At 37.0% G+C, this 23,457-nt stretch overlaps 1 protein-coding gene across 1 annotated transcript; it reads left to right on the top strand.

The window, feature by feature from the left end:
- Positions 1-15,521: 15,521 nt before the first annotated feature.
- LOC149683459 (uncharacterized) lies at positions 15,522-16,382 on the top strand. Its single transcript, XM_089871276.1, has one exon. It carries the CDS (start codon positions 15,522-15,524, stop codon positions 16,380-16,382), a length of 861 nt encoding a protein of 286 aa, XP_089727402.1.
- Positions 16,383-23,457: the final 7,075 nt, after the last annotated feature.

Here is a 23,457-nt window from a genome sequence, read left to right as displayed (position 1 = left end):
ATATGCCTCTTCCAAATATTGTTGTTTATCTTCATTGATTTCCCAAAATAATATGCCTTTTCCAAAATATTGGTGTTTATCTTCATTGACTTCCCAAGATAATATGTGTTTTCCAAATTATTGTTTATCTTCTTTGACTTCCCTTATAATATGCCTTTTCCAAGATATTGCTGTTTACCATCATTGACTTCTCTAAATATTATGCCTTTTCCAAAATATTGTTGTTTATCTTCATTGATTTCCCAAAATAGTATGCCTTTCCAAAATATTGTTTTTTATCTTCACTGACTTCGCAAAATAATATGCCTTTTCCAAATTATTGTTTATCTTCTTTGACTTCCCAGAATAATATTCCTTTTCCTAAATATTGGTGTTTATCTTCATTGACTTCCCAAAATAATATGTGTTTTCCAAATTATTGTTTATCTTCTTTGACTTCCCCTAATAATATGCCTTTTCCAAGTATTGCTGTTTACCATCATTGACTTACCTGAATATTATGCCTTTTCCAAAATATTGTTGTTTATCTTCATTGACTTCGCAAAATAATATGCCTTTTCCAAATTATTGTTTATCTTCTTTGACTTCCCAGAATAATATTCCTTTTCCTAAATTTTGTTGTTTATCTTCTTTGACTTCCCAAAATAATATGCCTTTTCCAAAATATTGTTGTTTATGTTCTTTGACTTCCTAAAATAATATGCCTTTTCCAAGATATTGTTGTTCATGTTCGTTGACTTTCCAAAGTAATATGCCTCTTCCAAATATTGTTGTTTATCTTCATTGATTTCCCAAAATAATATGCCTTTTCCAAAATATTTTGTTGTTTATCTTCATTGACTTCCCAAAATAATATGCCTTTTCCAAATTATTGTTGTTTATGTTCGTTGACTTCCTAAAATAATATGCCTTTTCCGAAATATTGTTGTTCATGTTCGTTGACTTTCCAAAATAATATGCCTTTTCCAAAATATTGTTGTTAATTTTCATTCACTTCCCAGCTTAGGTTAGGTTTGGTTATGTTTTTTTTATTATTTTAGGATTGTTTTGTAAAAACAGGTAAGGTTTCGTGTCCTTAAATGGGGATTGCGAACATAGTCATACAGTGACGCACAGGGACAATATACGGGTTGCCAAATTGAGAGGTCATTACGGATTTTTAAAAGAAATAATGGAAATATTATTGGCACGTAAGTGTCTCGACGCCTAAATATCGCGGAGCCTGAATGTCACGGTGCCTAAATGTCGCGGCGCCTAAATGTCTCGGCGCCTAAATGTCTCGGCGCCCAATTTTCACAGCGCCTAATTGCCTTGGCGGCTAAATGGCGGCGCCTAAATAGCCAGCGCCTAAATGTCACGGACCGGTGCATATCGTCTTTCTGCCTCGGAAATGGTAGTTGATGCATAAGCTACTACTTTGAGTGTGCCGTCACTTTGTCGCTGTTTGAGAACCGATCCAATTCCGTAGAGTATCGTTTCCTTCTTTGGATCGAAGATAGCCAGAACTGGTTCTCGTGACAGGCTCTCTCTTGCGTTTCTCTCCATGTCCTAGCTACCTTTGTGCTCTGCAGACAGTGGAGTGGATGCAATAACTCTGACATCTGCGGAATGAACTTCCCGAGATAATTCGCCATGCCCAGAAACCGTTTCAATTCTATGACGTTGGTGGGTGGAGCCATCTTCGTAATTGCTTTTATACCATCTTCGTCAATTACGTGACCGATGAACTTTATTTTCCGCTGGGCGAATTGGCATTTTTCCATATTCAAGGTTATTCCTTCATTGGCCAGCTTCGTGAGTACTTGACGCAGTGTACGGTCATGTTCTTCGCGCGTTGGTCCCCCATATCAGAATATCGTCTTGAAGGCTAACTGTACATTCAACCCTACCAAAGTTCATAACCTTGTCGTGGTGGTAGGGCTCTCGTCGGCTCCATCGCGCGTGTCACCAAAACCAGCTTTCTGGGGGCGGTGATGCGAGGATGAGTCGACTTGTCTAATATGAACTAAAAATCCCTTAAGTCCGAGCTAGGGAAGTAAAAGATATGGTGTTCGGCAACCCAGTAAGTCCAAAGTCTGGGGATTTATTAAATTAGGCTTTGGCAACCCAGAAAGACCATAGTCGGGGGGTTTACTAAATTAGGCTATGGCATTGGCTCCGGTCGTTTCAAGACAAAATCCAGGCCACGGAGATTTAAATTATATGGACCTCGGTCGAGATGGTGTGTGGCACCTTGAAGTCCACACCCACTCGCGCTCCTTTTTCCCTTGGTTTCGACTCAGGTGCTGTCCCGCGTTCGGAGGCAGTGTGGTTTGTCCCTACGGAACGGGCGTGGGAAACAGACCTGGTCGATTCCATCTTCTAGGGAGTGAATGGTTTAGTTTCACTACCCTACAAGGACGTAGAAGTCCATGACATGTGAGTTAGGCACACGGGGCATGGCGCAGGAGAAAGGTTATGGTGCATCGGACCGCGGTCTGTTTGATATGACTCCTGGAGTAAGCAGGTAGGCCAGGCTTAGTTCCCTCTAGGGTTTAAGTTGGTGTTGTGTAGTTATTATACTTACTCCGCTCTTTGCGTTGAGTCTTACTAGTACTTACACCTACTCCGCTCTTTGCGTTGAGTCTTACTAGTACTTACACCTACTCCGCCCTTGCGTTGAGTCTTCCTAGTTTCGTTTTAAAGGAATGTTAAGATATACACGCGACTAATCTAAGACTTACCCTAGTTAAAGGACACCTCCAGTAAAAAAACGTTTATATTGAATATGGTGTAAAAACGCTTAAAACATCGAGAAAAGATATTTAAAAAAATTAAATATAATTAGTTATTTAGTTATTGCCAATTAAAACTCAAAAATGTAGCAGATGACAAAACAATCGGATAGTCTAAATCACGTGACTTTTAGGGAGATCGGCGCGCTGACGTCAGAGGAGTGGATCCTGCTGGCTACCGCCAAACTATATAGGTTTAGGCCTAAGTCATCCCCAGCTATTCATGTTGGAAAATTTGCAGTGAAAATAAGAAATTTTAAATAAAATTACGAATATTGTACAACCATATCGATTTGAGCCAGAAGGTAATAGCACTGATAGCAGTGAATCAGTAAGTGATTTAGGTCAAAATGAGGAAAACAATTATTCTGAACAATGAGATGACTCTATTTTTGGTGGTCGCAGAGAAAACTTAAACACCTGGTACGTTTTGTAAAATGCTTTATTATCTACCAACTTTAAAAGTTCTTAATTTTTAAATAATAATAATAAGTCCTGCTACTTCATGGATATCAATAGTTTTTTCAAACTAAAAGTTTTAAAAATTCATTCCGTGAAGTAGCAGGACATTATTATCATTATTTAAAAATTAACATTTAAATCACCATGGAGCAGAATTTTAATATAATTAAAAATTATTAGGTGTAGTTGTCATTATTGCCAGGTAATGGAAACAGAAGATGAATGTGTTTGTTGCCGAGAGCAATTAAGGGTAAAAAATAAAGCAAACGATAGCGAAAGCGGATGCATAACTCTTCATCCGGAGTTTCCTGGAGTTTGCTTAAACCCAGGGGTGTTGAGGGCGGTCTTGGGGCTTTATACACGAAGATAATTTAGGCAAAGAGTTAATCAAAACGTTGAAGATCCCAATATGTAAGTAATGTCAAAAAATGATTACCAAATTAAACGTAGGCGAAATGGATTTGAACTTTAGTTAAAGTAAGTGACCACAAGTTTAACGTACGTAAGTTATTTATAGGAAATTTAGATATACAGCCTATAGGATGTTCATACGATTTATTTATGAGCATGACTTGGGAGGAAAAATAGGTCGGTTATTCCAGCATGTGTTGTAAAATCAATTAGAGAAAGATTTCCAAGTCCGAACAATGTATATAGAGGCGTTTTGTACAATTAAATTCTTTAATAAAAATATGATTCAAGTTAAATTTCTTAGTGATTAAATCTGCTTTCATGTTTTTTAATCATATCTTCCTTGTTGGGTATTTCAAAGGAATGAGCAAGGGGTGGAGGTATTACTGATTTCTCTAAATTTTTAGCTGCTTCATCGTAAGTTTTGTAAACCTCTCTCATATGTAAAACTTCTTCAAATAATTTCTGAACGTAATCTAAATATATTATTAAGATTAAATTAAAATTATTAATACTCCATATTATGGAATGTTTGTCAATATTACTAATATTACTGTAAGTTGATTCTTCCTTCTTGAAGGACAAGACAGCTTCACCCTTTTTTGCTTTTGGGAATTTAATTGAACATTGAACTTCATCCTCATTATATTTTAAACCCTTTTGGCAGTTTTCATTGTGGTGCGGTGCAGCTAGTGCAATTCTAAAATAATTTCATGAAACTTTTTAGAGAACTTTGCTTAAAATTATCATAAGGTACCCTAGTAGCACTGCCGACGTAGGGCCTACATGGTCGTCTTTGTCTGTTACCGACGAATTGGTAAAAAGTCACTAATAAGTTGGGAGAGTAATGGTTTGAAAGTCGAAATGTCCGCCTGGAGGGACGATGGCCCGCCAGTTTTCCTACTGTTTTGAGGCTACTATAAAACGACTGTTGGCCGTCTATATGTCGGCGTCATTATGCCTACCTAAAGCCGCGCTCAATCCGACGATTTCGCGGCTTTTTAGTATAGGAACGGTAAATCGTCGGTAAAGGGCTAGTAGAGTAAGGGTTTGAGAGTCGAAATGTCCGCCCGGCAGGACGACGGCCCGCCGGTTTTCCGACTGTTATGAGGCGACTATAAAACGACTGTTGGCCGACTATATGTCGGCGTCATTATGCCTACCTAAAGCCACGCCCAATCCGACGATTTCGCGGCTTTTTAGTATTGGAACGGTAAATCGTCGGTAAAGGGCTGGTAGAGTAAGGGTTTGAGAATCGAAATGTCCGCCCAGTGGGACGACGGCCCACTTGTTTACACGACACGAATGAAATACGACTCTCATCCAACACGTTTGAGAGTCGACTTAACCGCCTGTCAGCGAGAGGTCCGACGCTTTTGCGATGATCAAACCTTAACTCGAGGCCCAACGGTTTTGCGACGATCAATCCTTAACTCGAGGCTTCATTCGCTTATAGTAAAGGATACTGATACAGTATTGAAATTTCTTTAATACATTTTCACTGAAAATCACTTAAGAATTTGTACTTTGAATATTTCAAGTAACATACAGGTTGAGCATCAATTATAACAATTTCAAATATTAAACAATGTATTCAATATTACACGACTAGTCGAATGGAAATATTAGCTGCCTAGCTAATTGGTTTCAACAAAAGTAAAATTTTTCAGGGCGAGTATAATATTTACATCAATTAAAGCATTTATTAATATTCATTGTTAATATCTTCGATTTAGCCAATTACTATCTCTTAAATTACAAAAATCTTAATGAAAAATATACACTTACAGATTTTTTTAAGGAAAAAGAAAAACATACAATTCTAAAGGGTATTACTTGACACATTTTTCTCTTAAAATGTTTGAAACCGCATAAAAATTCTGTAACTAAAACAAATTGAGATCTATTTTGGAATTCAATATTATTTTCACAACCAAAAATCTCTAAAATACTTAATATATAAGGTTTTTGAACTCCAAGCGCCCCAAAACACTTGCTTCTATTATATTCAAATAAAGAAACTGAAGGTAGACATAAACGTTTAAGTTTTGGTTTCACTTTATAGGGGTGTGGTTCCCAGCAGATGAGAAGCTAGGTTAAAAAGCAAAGGCTTATGCATAAAACTGGCTCTAAGAGGTAGATTAATTGATAATTCAATAACAAAATTCAAACCGTAAGTGACAAACGAAGACGTTTCTAGTTTATATAGTGTGACAAAGAACCTTAGCGATGAAATTGAAAGTTAGCAAGCCAAGAACTAATCATTTTCGACCACAAAAATCTCGTTTAAACGACTCAGCAGCGTCAGAGATACTGGAAAGGCTGACTTTCTTAAGCTTTCGCACTAGCAGCGCCCTCTTCGATGATGACGTGCATGGCGTTACCTTAGTTACGCCAATAGAACAGAGGCGTGTCACCTGACCCGAGAAATTACAGGAGGGAAAATTCAAACTAGAAAATCAGATGTGTTTTCTTGCTTTGCAGTTTTTTGTAACGTTATGTTTCTAGTGTTGCCAAAAATTTAGTATTATCAAATTCTGCTTGTGGGTCGAAATATAGTATAAGTTAAATATATAACAAAAAAATTTGGTGGCATATGCGGAATAGTAAAAGTAAAAAAAACCGTCCCACGGAAAAAGAAGGCCCACCAACAACTTCGTTTTTCATTTTACCCTTTTATAACGTGACCATACCGACTAGCGGGAAGGAGTTGGTAATCAATTGGCAAAAGTGGGTTACATGTTTAGGACGGTAGGCAAGCCTACTTCAAACCACCACAGTTCCAACTGTCAGATAAATGTCGGTTACTAAACGGCCTAAGCATAACTTTGCTTTTAATTTTACTCTTCTTAATCGTCACAATACCGACTAGCGCGAGGGAGTTGGTAATCAATTGGCAAAAAATGTGTTGGAATTTTCTTGACGGTAGGCAAGCCTACTTTAAACCATCTCAGTTCCAACTGTCAGATAGATGTCGGCATTGCCAACTAAAAGAAGTAGTCGGCTCCATGAGTCGGAAAAGTGTCGGAATAAGCACGGTACAGCCGACTGGACCGTAAACCGACTATTCGACCTTTAACCGACTATTATGCGGAAGGCTTTGGCTACTGGGGTAAGCGTGTATAAATTATAAAGTAAACGTTTAAGAGTTTGTCAACCTTGACTGCATGCCCTCATTGAAAAAATGAGTGTTCTTGGGGGCAAAATGTAAAATGGTCGAATGAAATCCTTCCAAAGCACTTGTTTCACCGCTACCAGACATCATTGCAACATCTTTTAGAAATAACTTATTTTCAACAACTTGAGAAACTTTAAGATGAGGCAAAGTGCCTATATGGGAGAATTAAACATTGAAAAAGTTATATTTTAAATTTTAAATATACAAATTAGCAGGGCCGGATTAAGCGATTTTGCACCTAGGGCCGAGATAATATGCGCCTTCTCAAGCCGGGAAGCATAGGAACAGCAAATATTGCTAGATGAATAGTTTAACTCAATGCGTTCTCAACTAGTCTTGGGCTCAGGACCCAGTGCCCCCTTAATCCGGGCCCATAAATGAATAATAAAAGTTTACCCGTTTTAATCCAGGTTTTCTTCCATTTTCTCAAATCTCTCCTAGTAATAGGTGGGTGGGTGCATTCTGGAAGCAGTTCCCCTGGGTGGTTTTTGTGAATATTTGATATATGATTGGGAAGACTCAACCATTTGTCAACTTTCTCTTGATTAGTTGCACTAGATGATGCGCAAAAATACAAGTGATTTGATATACTGCGTGCCCAGTTTTGAATATTTTCACATCCTTCTACGAGTGACGCTTTGGCTAATTTTTTATTCACAGCTAACATAAGGACTGCATATAAAAATATATTAATATATTAATTTTCATTTAAATTTTTTAAATGCTATCTAAAAACTTTATCTCTAATTTCTAGTGTTTCGTACGTTTTACAAGATGCCAAGCGTCAAATTCGTGTACAATTTCTGCTCGTTTTTCTCGTAAATATTTTCTTATTTGAACATCACGATCAGTGACAACTTTTCTGACAGTTATATTGTGGCTATCAAGTAGCGTCATACACCTTTTGAAGCCTTCAAGCTCCATAGCTTTAAAATTTATAACTTCGTTTGACTAAGTAAATAACAAGATGAACAAGTTAATTAAATATTCTATATATAATGCATTAAGTAAGGCAAACCTGAATTAGTTGAAAAGTTAATATTTTATTGGATTGCATGTCCATAACCGAATAACTTCCATACTTCGCATTGTGCCCTGGAGAATCACATCTTGCGTCCCCACCAATAGCTATTCCATTTTCAGCTCCCGCGCATATTGTCAAATTATAATTTTCTTCCGCTTTCCATAATTTCATTATGGATGGATATAGATAGTACTTTTGCATGGCATAGTATGTCGATAAAGATACAGATGTTATTCAGAGCGACTTAAACATCCTTATTATTGAAGTAGCGTGTTGCCCATTAAATATAATGGCCGCTGAAACCAAGAGATTCAAGATGGGCATCTTTCCATCCATAGGTTGGCTATACCAGGTATGAACGTGTGAATTGACACACCAGCTCTCAATACACACCATGGTGCCCTTCACATATTTTACTTTCGCACTGGCTTTGCAAAAACAAGTTTTGCAAAATGTAAAATGTTGCATGAGGCTCGTTAGGAATACTATGAATTTAGATTCCTGATTATGCCACTCCCTTTCTGGTTCTTCATCAGTTTTTAGCTATTTGAATAGTGGTCAACATTCCATTTAAAATCTTTCACCATGACACTTACTTCTCAGAATCAGACGAAGGAACATAAAAGGACACATTAGGGTCCTCATCTTCATTAATCTCTTCTTCATCACTTTCAATGTCATTGAGAGCATACTGAGTGCCAATATGAACTTTATATTTGGATACATCACATTCAATGTCTTTGATTCTACATTTACTTTGAGCTAAGAGTGGTATATAATATATTCAAAATTACTGATGCTAAATGACGAGTGAAAGGTAAAGTTACCTCGACAAAAACATTTCCAAAAAGTCTGACATCCTTTTGATCTGTAACGTCTAGGTGTTTATGTTTTTTTTCTTCTTTGGAGAGTGTTTCAGATTTTTCTTATCAAAATTCAAATCTGCAGTCATTGTAGAACTGTCAATCTAGAACAATGTTTATGTGAGGCTATGGTTTCACGTTAATAACCAACCATTTCTATCATTGCCTGAGTTTCAATTTCACGTTTGAAGTCAAAACATTGAATAACTTCATCTCTTTGCAAAGGTTGGAGATTATCATCAGCGTTAATTTGATTTTCAACTTGCAAGACAGAAGTCGAACCTTCGTTCATGATGGTTAATAATTCCTAACAACCAACATGGAATCATTAATAAAATAATAATATTTTAATTGGCAAATAGCAAAGTTACTTAAAGCCACACTTTGTCTACGACGTTTTACTGCTAGTTTCCGTGGGGATTTAGGCTTTTTGGTAAAGCAAAATATGGTTGGAACCGCGTCAGGTTTAAATTTTTTATAAGTCTGACTGCTGCTTGTGAACCCAATTGATTCCAGAAATTGTTCATTTCCGTTTAATTCGAGACAACTACTTTCAAAGTGTTCATGACAGAGCCTTGAATACTTATTTGGAGTAAAATCCTTTCTCCTAAGCTCTATAAGCTACTGCTTCAAAGGTTTTGGGTTTTTCAAGGGAAATTTAAAGAAACTCTTTCCAGGAGACTTTGCAGAATTACAACCAAACGCAACGAAATAAACCATTTTGTTCAATTTCTTAAATTGTTATTAAATATTTTAAATAAAACTTTTAATTGAATGCATCTAAAGAGACCCGAAACACATAAACTAAGCAGAGTCTGTCCGATCTGTCGTCTGTAAATGACTACTCTGACGTCACGCATAAGACCTGAAAAAATGAATACGCGAGCGCTATCTAACTATTTTTGGGCTCCACGAGCCTTTTTTTTTTTTGCTGGCGGAGTCTTTTAAAAAGGCTTCTGAAATACGAAGTTCTCCGCTTGTGGTCAATTAGTGGGTGGTTTTCGAACTAGCAGGGCGTTACGCGATTGGTCGGAGGTCCTTCTTTAAAATTATCCTTAAAATTTGAACCTAATATGAATTTTAAAAGCATTCGAAAGTATTTCCTGAATGTTTGACTATACAGACTGGTCTTGTAATTAGTACAAGATTTGATTAAAAAATCACTTGATTTTCTACTTCACCCTCCCTTTAAAAGAAAAAGTCACATTTTTAATGAATTTCAAAAGTCAGAGAATTTAATTTTGTTATAGTAGTAATAATGTGAATTAATACATTTATTTAGAAGTTAATTTTTGGTACTAGTCATGTTTAGATACCATAACGTTCAGACTTCTGCGCCATAAGAAATAATTGTGGAAATATGGACTGGTAATTGAAAATTGCTTTAGACGGTCAAGGGGAACCCTGGAAAAGTCATGGAATTTTAAAACTGTATATTTTATGTCAGAGAATTTCATACTAATTGGGATAATTTTCCTAAATAAGTACCAACATAAATAAAGTCCATGCTACCAGGCATTTTTCAACACAGTATTCCGACTTCTCAGCATAACATACATAAAAAAAATCACGAAAAACCCAGAAAAGTTAGTTAAAAAGCATCTATAATATAGACATATAATTCTAATTGTCATTAGAAGCGAACATTCTTATAGGTCAAAAATTATCCAATAAACAATTTTAGTTACGGCTATTTCTGACTTTAAATCATTTTGACTCGTTTAGATGAATCAACTTGAATTGAATGAACTAGTTGGGTCGTTCGTGCGAACAGGAGGTCGCAAGTTGAACGACGAAATTAAAAATTTATCACTGACCAATTTCTGCTCACTCACCTTTAAGACCCATCTATTTGAGTCAAAAATTTAATCGTCTGAAAAGGACTCGTTTGAAATTACTTCAAAGTTCTAAAGTCAATCATTCGTTTACCATTATATTTTGATTAGAATGACGTAAACCCCTCTCTCATGTTTCTGACTAATTGCTTAAGCCTTCGTGCAGAATTTCACGACCTCAATGAAATGCGATGAAAAAGTCTCTTACCTGAATATTGTATCACCTTTTGTCGGCTAGGTGTTATCTCAAAAAGCTCTTGAATTTCTGTTACGCATTTTCTTTCTACATTTTTTTGCCTCTCCGAGTGACGATGACGTCACAAAGAGGTATTACACTGGACATTTTCTGTCTGTGTGTCTGTCACCGCGTTAGCAGTTCACAGAAATCTATATTGACTTCTAGTTCATTATAATCGTTAGGAATAAGATGTACGCGGCGATCGGCTGGGCTTACGAGAAAGGTCTAGCCTCACAATGGCAGGCCTTCCACCAAAGTTTCACGCAATTTCGGCTTTTCTTATCATTTACAATAAATCAATCGCCTTATATACCATAAATTTACCGAAAAATTCTGACAAAGGTGTTCGTCAGAAGTCAAACGTTGACAATAGCTATGTTTAAAGTGATTTTAGAAATAACGTTTCTTAAAACGACTTAACTAGAATTAAGGTAAATTACACACGATTAAAGTAACTAATATTATTTATATTTATTTATTTAATTATTTATTTAAGGAAAACCTCTTAAGTGGGTAGATAGGCCTCGTCTCGACTCGGAGAGGTTTATTTTGGTTGCCCAGCTTGATTTCTTTTTCTTCAAAATAGCCCCATCATAAAAATTACCATTTTTCCTCGTAACTCGATGGAATTTTGTACGGCGTTGCGTTGTTAAGAAGTTTCTCTTCTACGTTTTTTCAAAGAAGCCTAATTATGCCAAGATTACAAAGAGCGATAAGCAAAATTTTTAGGGCTGTGCGAATAGTGGTTTATCAAACCGAATCGAATAGTAAATCTCTTATTCGAAATCTGAATCGAATAGTAAATCTCCTATTCGAAATCTGAATCGAATAGTAAATCTCCTATTCGAAATCTGAATCGAATAGTAAATCTCCTATTCGAAATCCGAATCGAGTACTCGTTCAAAGGAATATTATTCGTTTTTAAAGAAATGTAGTTCGAGCACAAGGAAGTGTGTTGTAGAACGAGTAGAGACTCGTGGCTTCCCCTCTACTAAAAAGCTAGACCTTATTTGTCCATAAAAAGGGGGTATGCATTTTGATCCTCCCTCCGTAACTAGACGAGCCCTTGTAAACATGAAAGATGACCGCGAGCCACTGACGTGGAAACCGGTTTTCGGTTAACCGATTAATTTAAATGGCCGTTTTAACCGCTCCCAAAAACTGGACAAAAAACTGGTTTGTCAGAAAACCGGTTTTATCCGGCCGTTTATGATAGATGTTGAAAAATGCTATATTCCAACATAGACCCGAAGACCGAATATTAGTACGAGTAGGTATTACCAATAGACGATAACTAATGCCGTTTTCCATTGGCATTCTAGAATATACCAATGGAAAATTACTCCACAGATTTTTCTTGGAGTGACAACGAAAGTTCCTTTAAAATTGATATGTGTTTATGGTGGTAGATTGCTAGAAGTAAACAGAAGGTAAGTAACAAGTGTCGAAAAACTAAAACTTTTAATTTTGTGAATTGAAAAAACACTGATTCGGTTTTCTGTTTTCATTTCAAAAAACCGATTAAAACCTAAGAATTAAAAAAACGGTGCTCCGAAGAGTAAAAAAACCGGTTTTCGGTTAAACCGGGCGGTATTTGACATCCCTAGTGTATCGAGTCGGAGTGCCGGGAATTTCTCAAGCGTTTGCAAATCTTATTTAAAATGCCTTTACTATTTTTTCTATTTATATTAACTATAATATGGAAAAAAGAAAACTACGCCTTCTTTAAAACGCGTGTTCTCTAGGAGAATGGAAAAATGACGTCAGAGATTGTAGGCTCGGTATGCGCAAAAATTATGCGAGGAACACTAAGTGACTAGTACGCTTATGTCTAGGCCCTAGAGGCCCAGTCTCTACTCTTTCTACAACACACCTCCGTGCTAAGACTGAGCATTTTGTGAGGGAAAAACAAAACACCAGGAACTGCGCATTCGCGTTGAATTTCAAAAAACTGCTTTATATATGTTGTGTGACCATACTAGTCCTTAACATTTTCAATCGAATACTCGTTTACTATTGGAATTTAGCACCTAGGAAACGATTACTCGGTTTATGGAACTATATTCGTTTTTGAAACGGTTATTCGAATTTCTTTTCGAATAACCGTTTTGTGAATCGAATACTCGTTTTTGTCAAAATGGCAAATTCGATTCGTCGAATCGAATACTCGATTCGAATTAAACGAATAGTATTCGAAAATTCGAGTATTCGCACAGCCCTAAAAATTTTTTGGGTTTAATATGGAAAAGTGTTTTGAAGTATTTGACGTTAATAGTTTCGTGGGAATTGGTTTTAATTATTGCGATATTTTAAGGAACTTTAAATTAATGACAAGAAGTGATATCTAGGTTTTTAGGGAGAAGGTGTAAATTCGAGACATTTCCAGCTTTATCTCCAGTTCAAACGTAGGTCCGGAGTTAATCCCCGCCGCCTTTAAATTACAGACAGCCTCGATCTCATTGGTTCTTGAAAACTCACGTCAGCGCGACGCGAATGACGAAAATTACAGTCATATTTTCCGACTAAGGAGAGGCGCAATAGTCTGGCCTCCTTTTACGTCCCCCCTTGTATTTTGAAAGGAGGGCTGGGACAATGGCGCGCGAATGCTTAGGCATCTTATACCTTTTCACTAATAAACTAGATATCCCTTCTTGTTATGGGGTTATTTTTTGTTACCATTGGTTCTTGAAAACTCACGTCAGCGCGACGCGAATGACGAAAATTACAGTCATATTTTCCGACTAAGGAGAGGCGCAATAGTCTGGCCTCCTTTTACGTCCCCCCCTTGTATTTTGAAAGGAGGACTGGGACAATGGCGCGCGAATGCTTAGGCATCTTATACCTTTTCACTAATAAACTAGATATCCCTTCTTGTTATGGGGTTATTTTTTGTTACCGTTCTGGTTTAAAACGAAATGGGGGTGATCAAGTAGATCATTTGTGTTCCATGGTTACTTTGTTTTTCACGTGTTTACTTTCACCGAGACAGTCTTCTATATTGTGCTTTGTGTTTTCGCAAATTTTGATTTCATTTATTGACATAGAATAAAATGTTAGCGTTTAAGTGAAGCGGTTGAAGATTCTTTTGGTCATGACGGCGACTATTGTTGCTGACAACAGCATGAAGAGCAAGTAGAAAGGAACACAGACGCTAGTCAGGTCAAAATCAGTCACGCTTTTCAACGGTTTCTCCCACTTGACTTGTTCAATGAAGTGATGCTTCTCAAAATCCAGAAAATTCACTGCATGCGTTTCGAACAGAGGTTTTACGCTGTCAGAAAAATATTCGTCTAGCGCTTTAATCAATTTGCTGTAATAAATTAGTACCGACCTCAATTGGAGGTTTTCTTGTTTTTGCGGACTGTTTCTGAGCCAAGAGTTGTTGTTAACAAAGTGTAAATACTCGAAGCTAACTATGCGCTCCGAAAAGTGAAAGCCTCCATTGTCGGAAAATTACTTTATACTCTCGGGGTCTAATTTGAAGAATTCTCCCGCTAGCCAAGTCATATAGGTGTCCTCTATGATCGCGGCTTTCTCCCCAAAAAGAATAGGGAGGTATCCATCACGAGTCAGACAATCCGAAATACTACTGAACATATTCTCCTGATCGAGTGCGTCTAACCAATTATTGACATCTGGGACCTGGGCTGCCTGTAGATACGAAACAAGTGACGTCAGAAGAACAGATTAAACGCCTACTCACTAAATATTTCAGATAGTCGAAAGTGCCACCATTTTTCACAACTATAGGTGGAATTTCTGATTTGATCAAGTCCGAGTGTCGATGCGATTGTAGTTTTCCGTCGTGAACTCCGTCCGCAAGTAACAACGCAAGAAAAACAGAATGAAAGTCACTCCGATCAGCCACGACGCAGCCAGCAGACGACAAGTAATGTGGGGCAAAATGGAGGGAATCGCTGTAGGGAACAATATTACATCCTGTTATTTAAAGCTTTAACCACCCACTTACAAAACTTTCTATCGCTACGTCATAATAAGAAATAATCTTTTCAAATGTAAACGAATGCTCAATCGCTTACGTTCGGCGCACAAGAGCGACGTGTTCTCCCAGACATTTTCCAGGGTTTCTTGGGCCATTTCCTTGACGACTTTCTTGGTGGGCAGTGATTTGTTTTTGTTCGTTACGATATAGTGAACGAAGAGCAAAAGTGACAGAATGACCACAGTAGACACAATTAAAATCAGCACCTAATTGAACCTTGAATGGAAATTAATGAATTGGTAATTAGCTAGTGGATTGCAATTGAGCAACATTTACTTTAGTTTACATATTTAAGACGGACAAGGAAGTGGACAAGACTGTCTTCGGGGCGCCGGACATGATAATCGTCCTGGCCGTTTCTTACTCTGGAGATGGAGTGAAGTACTCGAGTCTGCCATAGAATAATGCGCGTGGCAAGGGATACACAATAAAAGTAGAAATCTAAAACAATATTAAGGATTACTAGAAATGTTTTCATAAGTAGAGTTAAATTTTGGTCGCATTTCTCTTTCACTTACGCTGAAAGCATCAACCTCAGAATAAATTTGGAAAAGTCTTCAAAGTCAACTTTATTCCCCTCGGAAACTACCCTAAACACCGTTGACAAAATTATATAACATAGTATTATTAACAGCATTTGGTTTAATCTGGAAGGTTTGACCCAATTACTCGAATCTAATTTCATGAATACGAAAAATACTTTATATTAGGAGTTCTTTTCAAATAATCAGCCATGACATCGTATTTTAACACTTGGTTCTCCATCTCAGACATCCCAACTAAAATTACCAATTCTAAAATAACGCTATTTGCGGATGACAATAAATTAGGTAAATACATCAACAGCAAGAACGACTGCGTTAGTCTACAGGATGACCTTTACAACCTACAAGATTGGTGTATAGACAACAATATCCCTATAAACGAGGATAAAACTATTGTCGTTTCATACACCCGCAAATTAAACAAGATTCTGTACCAATATGAACTGAACGGAAAAATCCTGAAGCGCGGAAACAGTGTGCGAGATTTAGGTGTAATCTTTGACTCAAAACTTCTATTTCACGAACAAATTGATTCAACAACGGCAAAAAGTTTTAGACAGCTCTGCCTTTCCCTAAAAATAGCCAAAAATATTAACTCGAAATATTGCTTTAGACAACTCTATTTATCCCTTGTACGACCTAAATTACTGTTTGGAGCAGTAATCTACAATAGTAGTAGTGCCTCGCAGAAATTAAAAATTGAAAGGATTCAAAGGAAATTCGTACAATTCTACCACATATATTTCTCCAAAGAACGCTTCTACAGCTATAAATCAGTTCTAAATCAACTAAATTTGCAAACAATGGAAACCATACTTATGAAAATGGACACAATATTCCTTAACAAATTAATAACAAACAAAATTGACTGCAGCGAACTTCTCGGTAAAGTAAACTTTTACGTTCATAACCAAAGAATTAGGTCTAGAAAACTATTTCAACAAAATATAATTAAAAATACACCGATAAATAGAATGACTGAAAATTTTAATAAACATTTTAGTTGTTTAGATATATTTAAAGAAGGCGTACTAAAGTTGAAAAATTGAAATAATAGATCCAGGAAATTTTTTCCTTTTTTTATAAAAAAAAAAAATAATAATCCTTTGTTTTAAATTAAATTAAACTAACGTAACATAGGTAAAAGACGAAACAAATTTTGTGAATACAAACTGTGTAAAATCCCGCCAATACAACACATGTATCATTATTTTACACATTAAACTTTATATTTATTATTATTATTATTATTATCTCCCACGACTCCTGATGGCAAGAAATATTTAAAAGTTGAAATACCAAAAAGAAAATAATTCTCAAATACAGGCCACTTAACCATGGTAAACTCAGCTCCAGTGTCGTCACATTTACAGGAGTCAATTTTAATTAAATTTAAAATCTACAATTACATTTAAGATTTGAAAATGTAAATTCTACGTACTTGTAATTAAAATATTATTTATTTCACAGAAATTCCAATTCGTTCAGCGCCATTTTGGGCGACACTTAAACCGTAGCTTTTCAAATGCTAAGCGAAGACGAAATGTAGATTAATCCATAAAAATTTCAAGTGTCTCAACTTTTTTTGCCATGTTAATGTAATATAATATGATGAAAATTAATTACTCTCCTTTGAGTACCGTTTTGGCTTCGTCTATTTCAAGTCTGGTGCGGTACAGAGTTCGGGTAATGAGTCAATAATAACATTTTCACGGCTATTTTCGTTAACCAGACACTCACGCTAATTTTTTAGTTGCCAGGGTAACTGAAATGTAAATTTTGTAACATATTTTAGTAAACGGCCCGTACAATCAAATCAATACTTTTTATAATAAATAAAACTCAGATTTGAAGAGTTGGAAATGGAAACTTCTACTATGAATTAGAATCAGTTTTATGTAGGAATTTTACCCTTTCTAAGATTGTATTATCCTATAACCAGTTTCGTAAACAAAGATAAGGGCATTTCGGTGTTGCGGCATTTTAACAAATATACTTAGACCTAATTATTTTCGGAAAACTCTTTGCATTCTCTACCTTTTTATTGATTTTTCGGGACCTCCATTTAACAAGAAGGAAAGTGGTGGTAATAAAGTGCGATACAACTTCGATGTAATGTTGCGCTATCTATTTAGAAAACTTTAAAATTGACTGAACGATAAAATTTTAGATTTGAAAATGCTAATTTCGTTTGTATATTTTATTACCAAGTGATTCAAATTTACTTAGAGGCATTTTCCAAGATTCAAGTGGTAACTACGACCGCAATTTTGCAGTTAGAGATGGGCCGATACCGATATATCGGTTTAGACAAATATCGGTGCCGATACCCATGCAATATCGGTATCGGACCATCTCTACAAACTTTTATATTAATTATGTTGATGAAACGAAAACCATAACTACTTCTTTGACAATTTTATTTAAAGCAATTCCATTGATTTAGTCTTAATTCGAGTGCTAATTAAGTTTACAATATAGTGCGAATGTTTGTAAACATACTTTCATTACTACACCCTATAAGTTAGGGTGGATTATAAGTTACGTAACACGTGTATTGCAATTTGATGCTCAAAGTGTTTGTTTTGTGTTTTCATAAAATTCGATTTCGTCTGGTGGAATGCTAGATTTTGAGGCTCTACGCAAAGAGGTTGAAGATTATTACGGTAATGACGGTGGCTACTGTTCCTGACAATATCAAGAAGAGAAAGTAGAGAGGAACTCTGACGCTACTCAGGTCCAATTCAGTCGTGCTTTTCAGCGGTATCTTCCACCTGACCTGATCAATGTAGTGAATCTTCTCAAAATCCAGATAATTTAAGGCTTGCGTTTCGAAAAAAGGTTCCACGCTGTAATAAAAAACAGTCGTCAAGTGTTTTAATCGGTTACGGTAATTAATTAATACCGACAGCAGTTCGAGGTTTTCTCGTAATTGCGGACTGCTTCTTAGCCAAGATATTTGGAAAACGAAGTGTAAATACTCGAAGGTAATTATGTGCTCCGAAATGTCAAATCCTTCGTGGTCCGAAAAGAACTTTCTACTCTCGGGATCTAATTTGAGGAATTGATCCGACAGCCAAATCATATACGTGTTCTCTGCGATGACAGCTTTCTCCCCAAAAAGAACTGGCAGGTAACCATCACGAGTCATGTAGTCCCAAACAATAGTGACTATACTCTCCTGATCTAGTGCGTCAAACCATTTTTTAACATCTGGGTCCTGGACTGCCTGTAGGTACGAAACCAGTGACGTCAGAAGAGCAGAGGAACTTAACACCAAAGATTTCAGATAGTCGAAAGCTCCGCCATTTTTCACAAATAGAGGTTGAATTCCCGATTTGATCAAGTCCGAGAGGGTGTCGATGCGATTGTAGCTTTCCGTCGTGAACTCCGTCCGCAAGAAACAACCCTAGAAAAACAGAATGAAAGTCACTCCGATTAGCCACGATGCAGCCAGCAGACGACAAGTAATGTGGGGCGAAATTGAGGGAATCGATACAGAACAGAATTAAGCCTGATTAAAGAGCTAGGCCTAGCCGCATCTCTTGTTATGAGAAAACAATCCCCCATATGAAATTGTCTCTCGCTACTAACTGACGTCATAATTGGAAATATTCTTCTCAAATATAAGCGAATACTCAATCGCTTACGTTCGGCGCACAAGAGCGACGCGTTATGCCAAATATTTTCCAAGGATTTTTGGGCCATTTTCTTGGCATCTTTCTTGGTGGGCAACGATTTGTATTTCTTGGTTACGATTGAGTGAACGACGGGCAAAAGGGACACAATGACCAAAATGAACACAATTAAAATCAACACCTAATTGAACGGAGAATGGAAATTAATGCATTGGGCGGCGAAATAAATGTTTATGGAGCGAAATTTACTGCAGTGTCCATATCTAAGAAGGACAGGGAAGTGGACAACACTCTCTTGGGGGGGGGGGCGGTCACGATAATCGTCCTGCCGATTCGAACACCGGAGATGGAGTGAAATACTCCTGTCTGCCATAGAATAATGCACGTGGCACGGGAAGCAGAATAAAAGTAGCATTCTAAAACCAGATTATGGTTATTTGAAATGTTTTCATCGGTAGACTTAAATTTTGGTCTCATTTCTCTTGCACCTACTCTGACAAAATCAGTCTCGATAATTAATTTGTACATGTCATCCATGGTCATTTTATTCCCTTCGTAAATTACCCTAAACGCCATCGAGAAAATTATATTACAATTAAGACATTAACATAATATTATGAATGTATTTGGTTTAATGTGGACAGTATAAGATCCTCATTAGAAAACAGATGTACTTAATCGAATATTATACTGAAATACCAAACCTCATCGATTAATGATTAGAAATTTCGAATAATCGCCTGTTTTTAGCCACATCGTATAATATACCTGTACGATGACCTGCCCTGGTGTCGTCGTCGTCGTCGTCGTGTGTGGCGTGCCAGAGAACTATCTTTGGCAGTATAAAAGTTTTCGTTCGTCATAGAAGGGAGAGTAAATGTTAGAGTATTGAGCTGATATTTTTCAGTGTATTTCAAAGAGAAGGGGATTATAATAGTAAGTTTAAGCACAGCATTTAATTGTACTGGTAAGGTTAAGCATTGTAAATTGTGTGCTACGTTTGCTCGATATATTTAAAACGAGGGAGATTGCTGTGGCATTGCCTTAATTTAAGTGGAAGGTTTCCCACTCCCTTTAAAATTTCTGTCACCAGATAGGAGATCACGCTTTCGATCCCGCTCCCCTATCTTGCGTCGTGTTACGCGTGATCGAGTGGGCTATGGGCAGGGACCACAAATTATATTTCTGCAGTGTGCACTGCCTTCTATAATACTAGGCCTTGCAATACGAATAAAAGGGGGTGGCAGTTTGGGTATCACAAATGGCGCTAGATGTTGCTTTTCTAAGGCGGCAAATTGAAAACTATGGGAAAATGTTGAAAGCTTGCAAGAAAACGGTTAAAGTAAAGGTATTGAGTATAATATAGCAGCTGACTTAAATAAAAGGACACATTAAATTGCAAACGACAAGTTTGTTTTTAACTTGTTAAAACATCAAAAGCCATTTATCACAGTGTGGGTAAAATGTATTTACATTTTAAAGCCTTCGCAAAATATGGTAGAATGAATTGAAAAAGTGTCATCAATGAATATTGTTTCGAAACGGAGTGTATTGCTTCCTTTATAAAATCTGCAATATCAATTAAAATGTTCATCATATAATTTCTGGGATACCCATATCGCCACAATCTAGCAAATGTATTAAACTCAAAGCTTTTGCGTTGGATCTAGGTTGAGAGACACGATCCAAACACATTGATCTATTTATTGTAGGTTGGGCTTCAGATTTAACTGAATTTGACGAAAAATACAATCATACATACCCGAGGATCATTTTAGCGACAAATTGCACCCATAGTCCGCCAGAGCGTGGGAAATAAGGCTGTGGCACAGGGCAAATGTCCAGTTTAAAAATTAAATCGGAGGTCAGTGGTCCTCGGGACCACTAAGGTAATTCAAGGATAACTGGAGTCCATACATTAACTCGAATATTTTAATGATCTACTTCTCTAGTTTAGCAGACGACGTGCCCTGGTCAATGGTCATGGACCAGGTAAGTTAGTCCAGTTTAAAAAATTCCATATTTCCCACCCTGGCCCGACATAAGCGAAAGACGTGACGTCATGCGGGACTGCGGAGTACGAATTTACTTTCGTCATCGCAAAAACTTGCCTCAGAAAAGAGCCATCTAACGGTTACTAAGCGAAAATTCAAAATGTCACATAAAAAATGCTTCTGTTGTACATTTCAAGGCCTAGTATTAGAGAAGGCAGTGATGTGCGTGAGCATATTTGTTTTCACGCTTATAGTATTGGCAACTCCCTATCTCCGACGGAAGCTTATTCGATATATAATCTTTTCCAGCGTTGGTTGTCACACGCGCAAACCCAGATTTCTATGTTGGAGCGGCTAAATGGTGTCATTAACGTAGCTTTGTGCGTGCAGACAACAGACAATGGAATTACTGATTTACAGGATTTAAAACGACGAGATTTTAAATCCTAAATATCAGTATTTTTTTCGTCTTTTGTCTCCGAATATTTGTTTCGTATATTGTCAGCACACTTAAAACTAGGTTATAGATTACCGTAAAATCACTCCAGTCTAGGAGGTGTCGCCCCATATCACCCAATCTCATTTGTCCCAATCAGAAGAATTTAACCCAAATCATATTTTCCTGATTCACCCAAATGTATTTCTCCCAATTCCCGTTTGCCACAAAAGGCGATAACACAGGAATTTGGCACGAATAACATACCCGTTTTATTAATTTGTATTTTCCATTAAAAAATCAATATTTTAAAATTATTAAATAAGAGACTGTTGATCAGTGTAATTTATTAAATATGGAGTCGAATGGCTGAAAACTTCAAAAGGAAAATTTGCCCCCGTAATTCTGAGTTAGGGTTAGGTAGGTTAGGTTTGGTTAAGTTAGGTTAGTAATATTTTATAAATCATTTAACTATGATACGCCTTTTCCAAAATATTGACTTCCCAAATAATATGCCTTTTCCAAAACATTACTGTTATGTTATGTTAGGTTAGATTAGTTTAGGTTAGGTTAGGTTTGGTGAGGTTTGGTCAGGTTTGGTCAGTCTAGGAATATTTTATAAATCATTAAACTATGGTACGCCTTTTCCAAAATATTGATGTTTAGCTTCATTGACTTCCCAAATAATATGCCTTTTCCAAAACATTACTGTTATGTTAGGTTAGGTTTGGTTAGGTTAGGTTGGGTTGGGTTGGGTTTGGTTAGGTTGGGTTGGGTTGGGTTCTGTTTGGTTAGGTTAGGTTAGGTTAGGTTGGGTTGGGTTGGGTTGGGTTAGGTTGGGTTTGGTTAGGTTTGGTTAGGTTGGGTTTGGTTAGGTTGGGTTTGGTTAGGTTAGGTTAGGTTTGGTTTGGGTTGGGTTGGGTTGGGTCGGGTTACGTTGCGTTTGGTTAGGTTAGGTTAGGTTAGGTTAGGTTGGGTTGGGTTGGGTTTGGTTAGGCTAGGTTAGGTTAGGTTAGGTTAGGTTAGGTTAGGTTGGGTTGGGTTGGGTTTGGTTAGGTTAGGTTGGGTTTGGTTAGGTTCGGTTGGGTTTGGTTAGGTTAGGTTCGGTTAGGTTTGCATAGGTTAGGTTTGGTTAGGTTAGGTTCTGTTCGGTTAGGTGTGCTTAGGTTAGGTTAGGAATATTTTATAAATCATTATACTATGGTACGCCTTTTCCAAAATATTGATGTTTAGCTTCATTGACTTCCCAAATAATATGCCTTTTCCAAAACATTAATGTTATGTTAGGTTAGGTTTGGTTAGGTTTGGTTAGGTTTGGTTAGGTTTGGTTTGGTGTGGTTAGGTTTGGTTAGGTTTGGTTAGGTTCGGTTAGGTTTGGTTAGGTTAGGTTAGGTTAGGTTCGGTTCGGTTAGGTTTGCTTAGGTTAGGTTAGGAATATTTTATAAATCCTTATACTATCGTACGCCTTTTCCAAAATATTGATGTTTAGCTTCATTGACTTCCCAAATAATATGCCTTTTCCAAAACATTACTGTTATGTTAGGTTAGATTAGTTTAGGTTAGATTAGTTTAGGTTAGGTTAGGTTAGGTTAGGTTTGGTCAGGTTTGGTCAGGTTTGGTCAGGTTAGGAATATTTTAAAAATCATTAAACTATGGTACGCCTTTTCCAAAATATTGATGTTTAGCTTCATTGACTTCCTAAATAATATGCCTTTTCCAAAATATTGATGTTATGTTAGGTTAGGTTTGGTTTGGTTAGGGTTAGGTTAGATGGGTTGGGTTAGGTTAGGTTAGGTTGGGTTGGGTTTGGTTAGGTTGGGTTGGGTTGGGTTGGGTTTGGTTAGGTTAGGTTAGGTTAGGTTAGGTTGGGTTTGGTTAGGTTTGGTTAGGTTGGGTTTGGTTAGGTTAGGTTAGGTTAGGTTCGGTTAGGTTTGGTTTGGTTTGGGTTGGGTTGGGTCGGGTTAGGTTGCGTTTGGTTAGGTTGGGTTGGGTTTGGTTAGGCTAGGTTAGGTTAGGTTAGGTTAGGTTGGGTTGGGTTGGGTTTGGTTAGGTTAGG

This window comes from Phalangium opilio, unplaced genomic scaffold (genome assembly GCF_054372755.1).
Source record: "Phalangium opilio isolate 3A_F unplaced genomic scaffold, DU_Popi_V2 ptg000037l_1, whole genome shotgun sequence".
NCBI classification, from domain to species: domain Eukaryota; kingdom Metazoa; phylum Arthropoda; class Arachnida; order Opiliones; family Phalangiidae; genus Phalangium; species Phalangium opilio.
The sequence above is the reverse complement of the archived record's forward strand: the minus strand, read 5'-3'. Positions and strand labels throughout refer to the sequence as shown.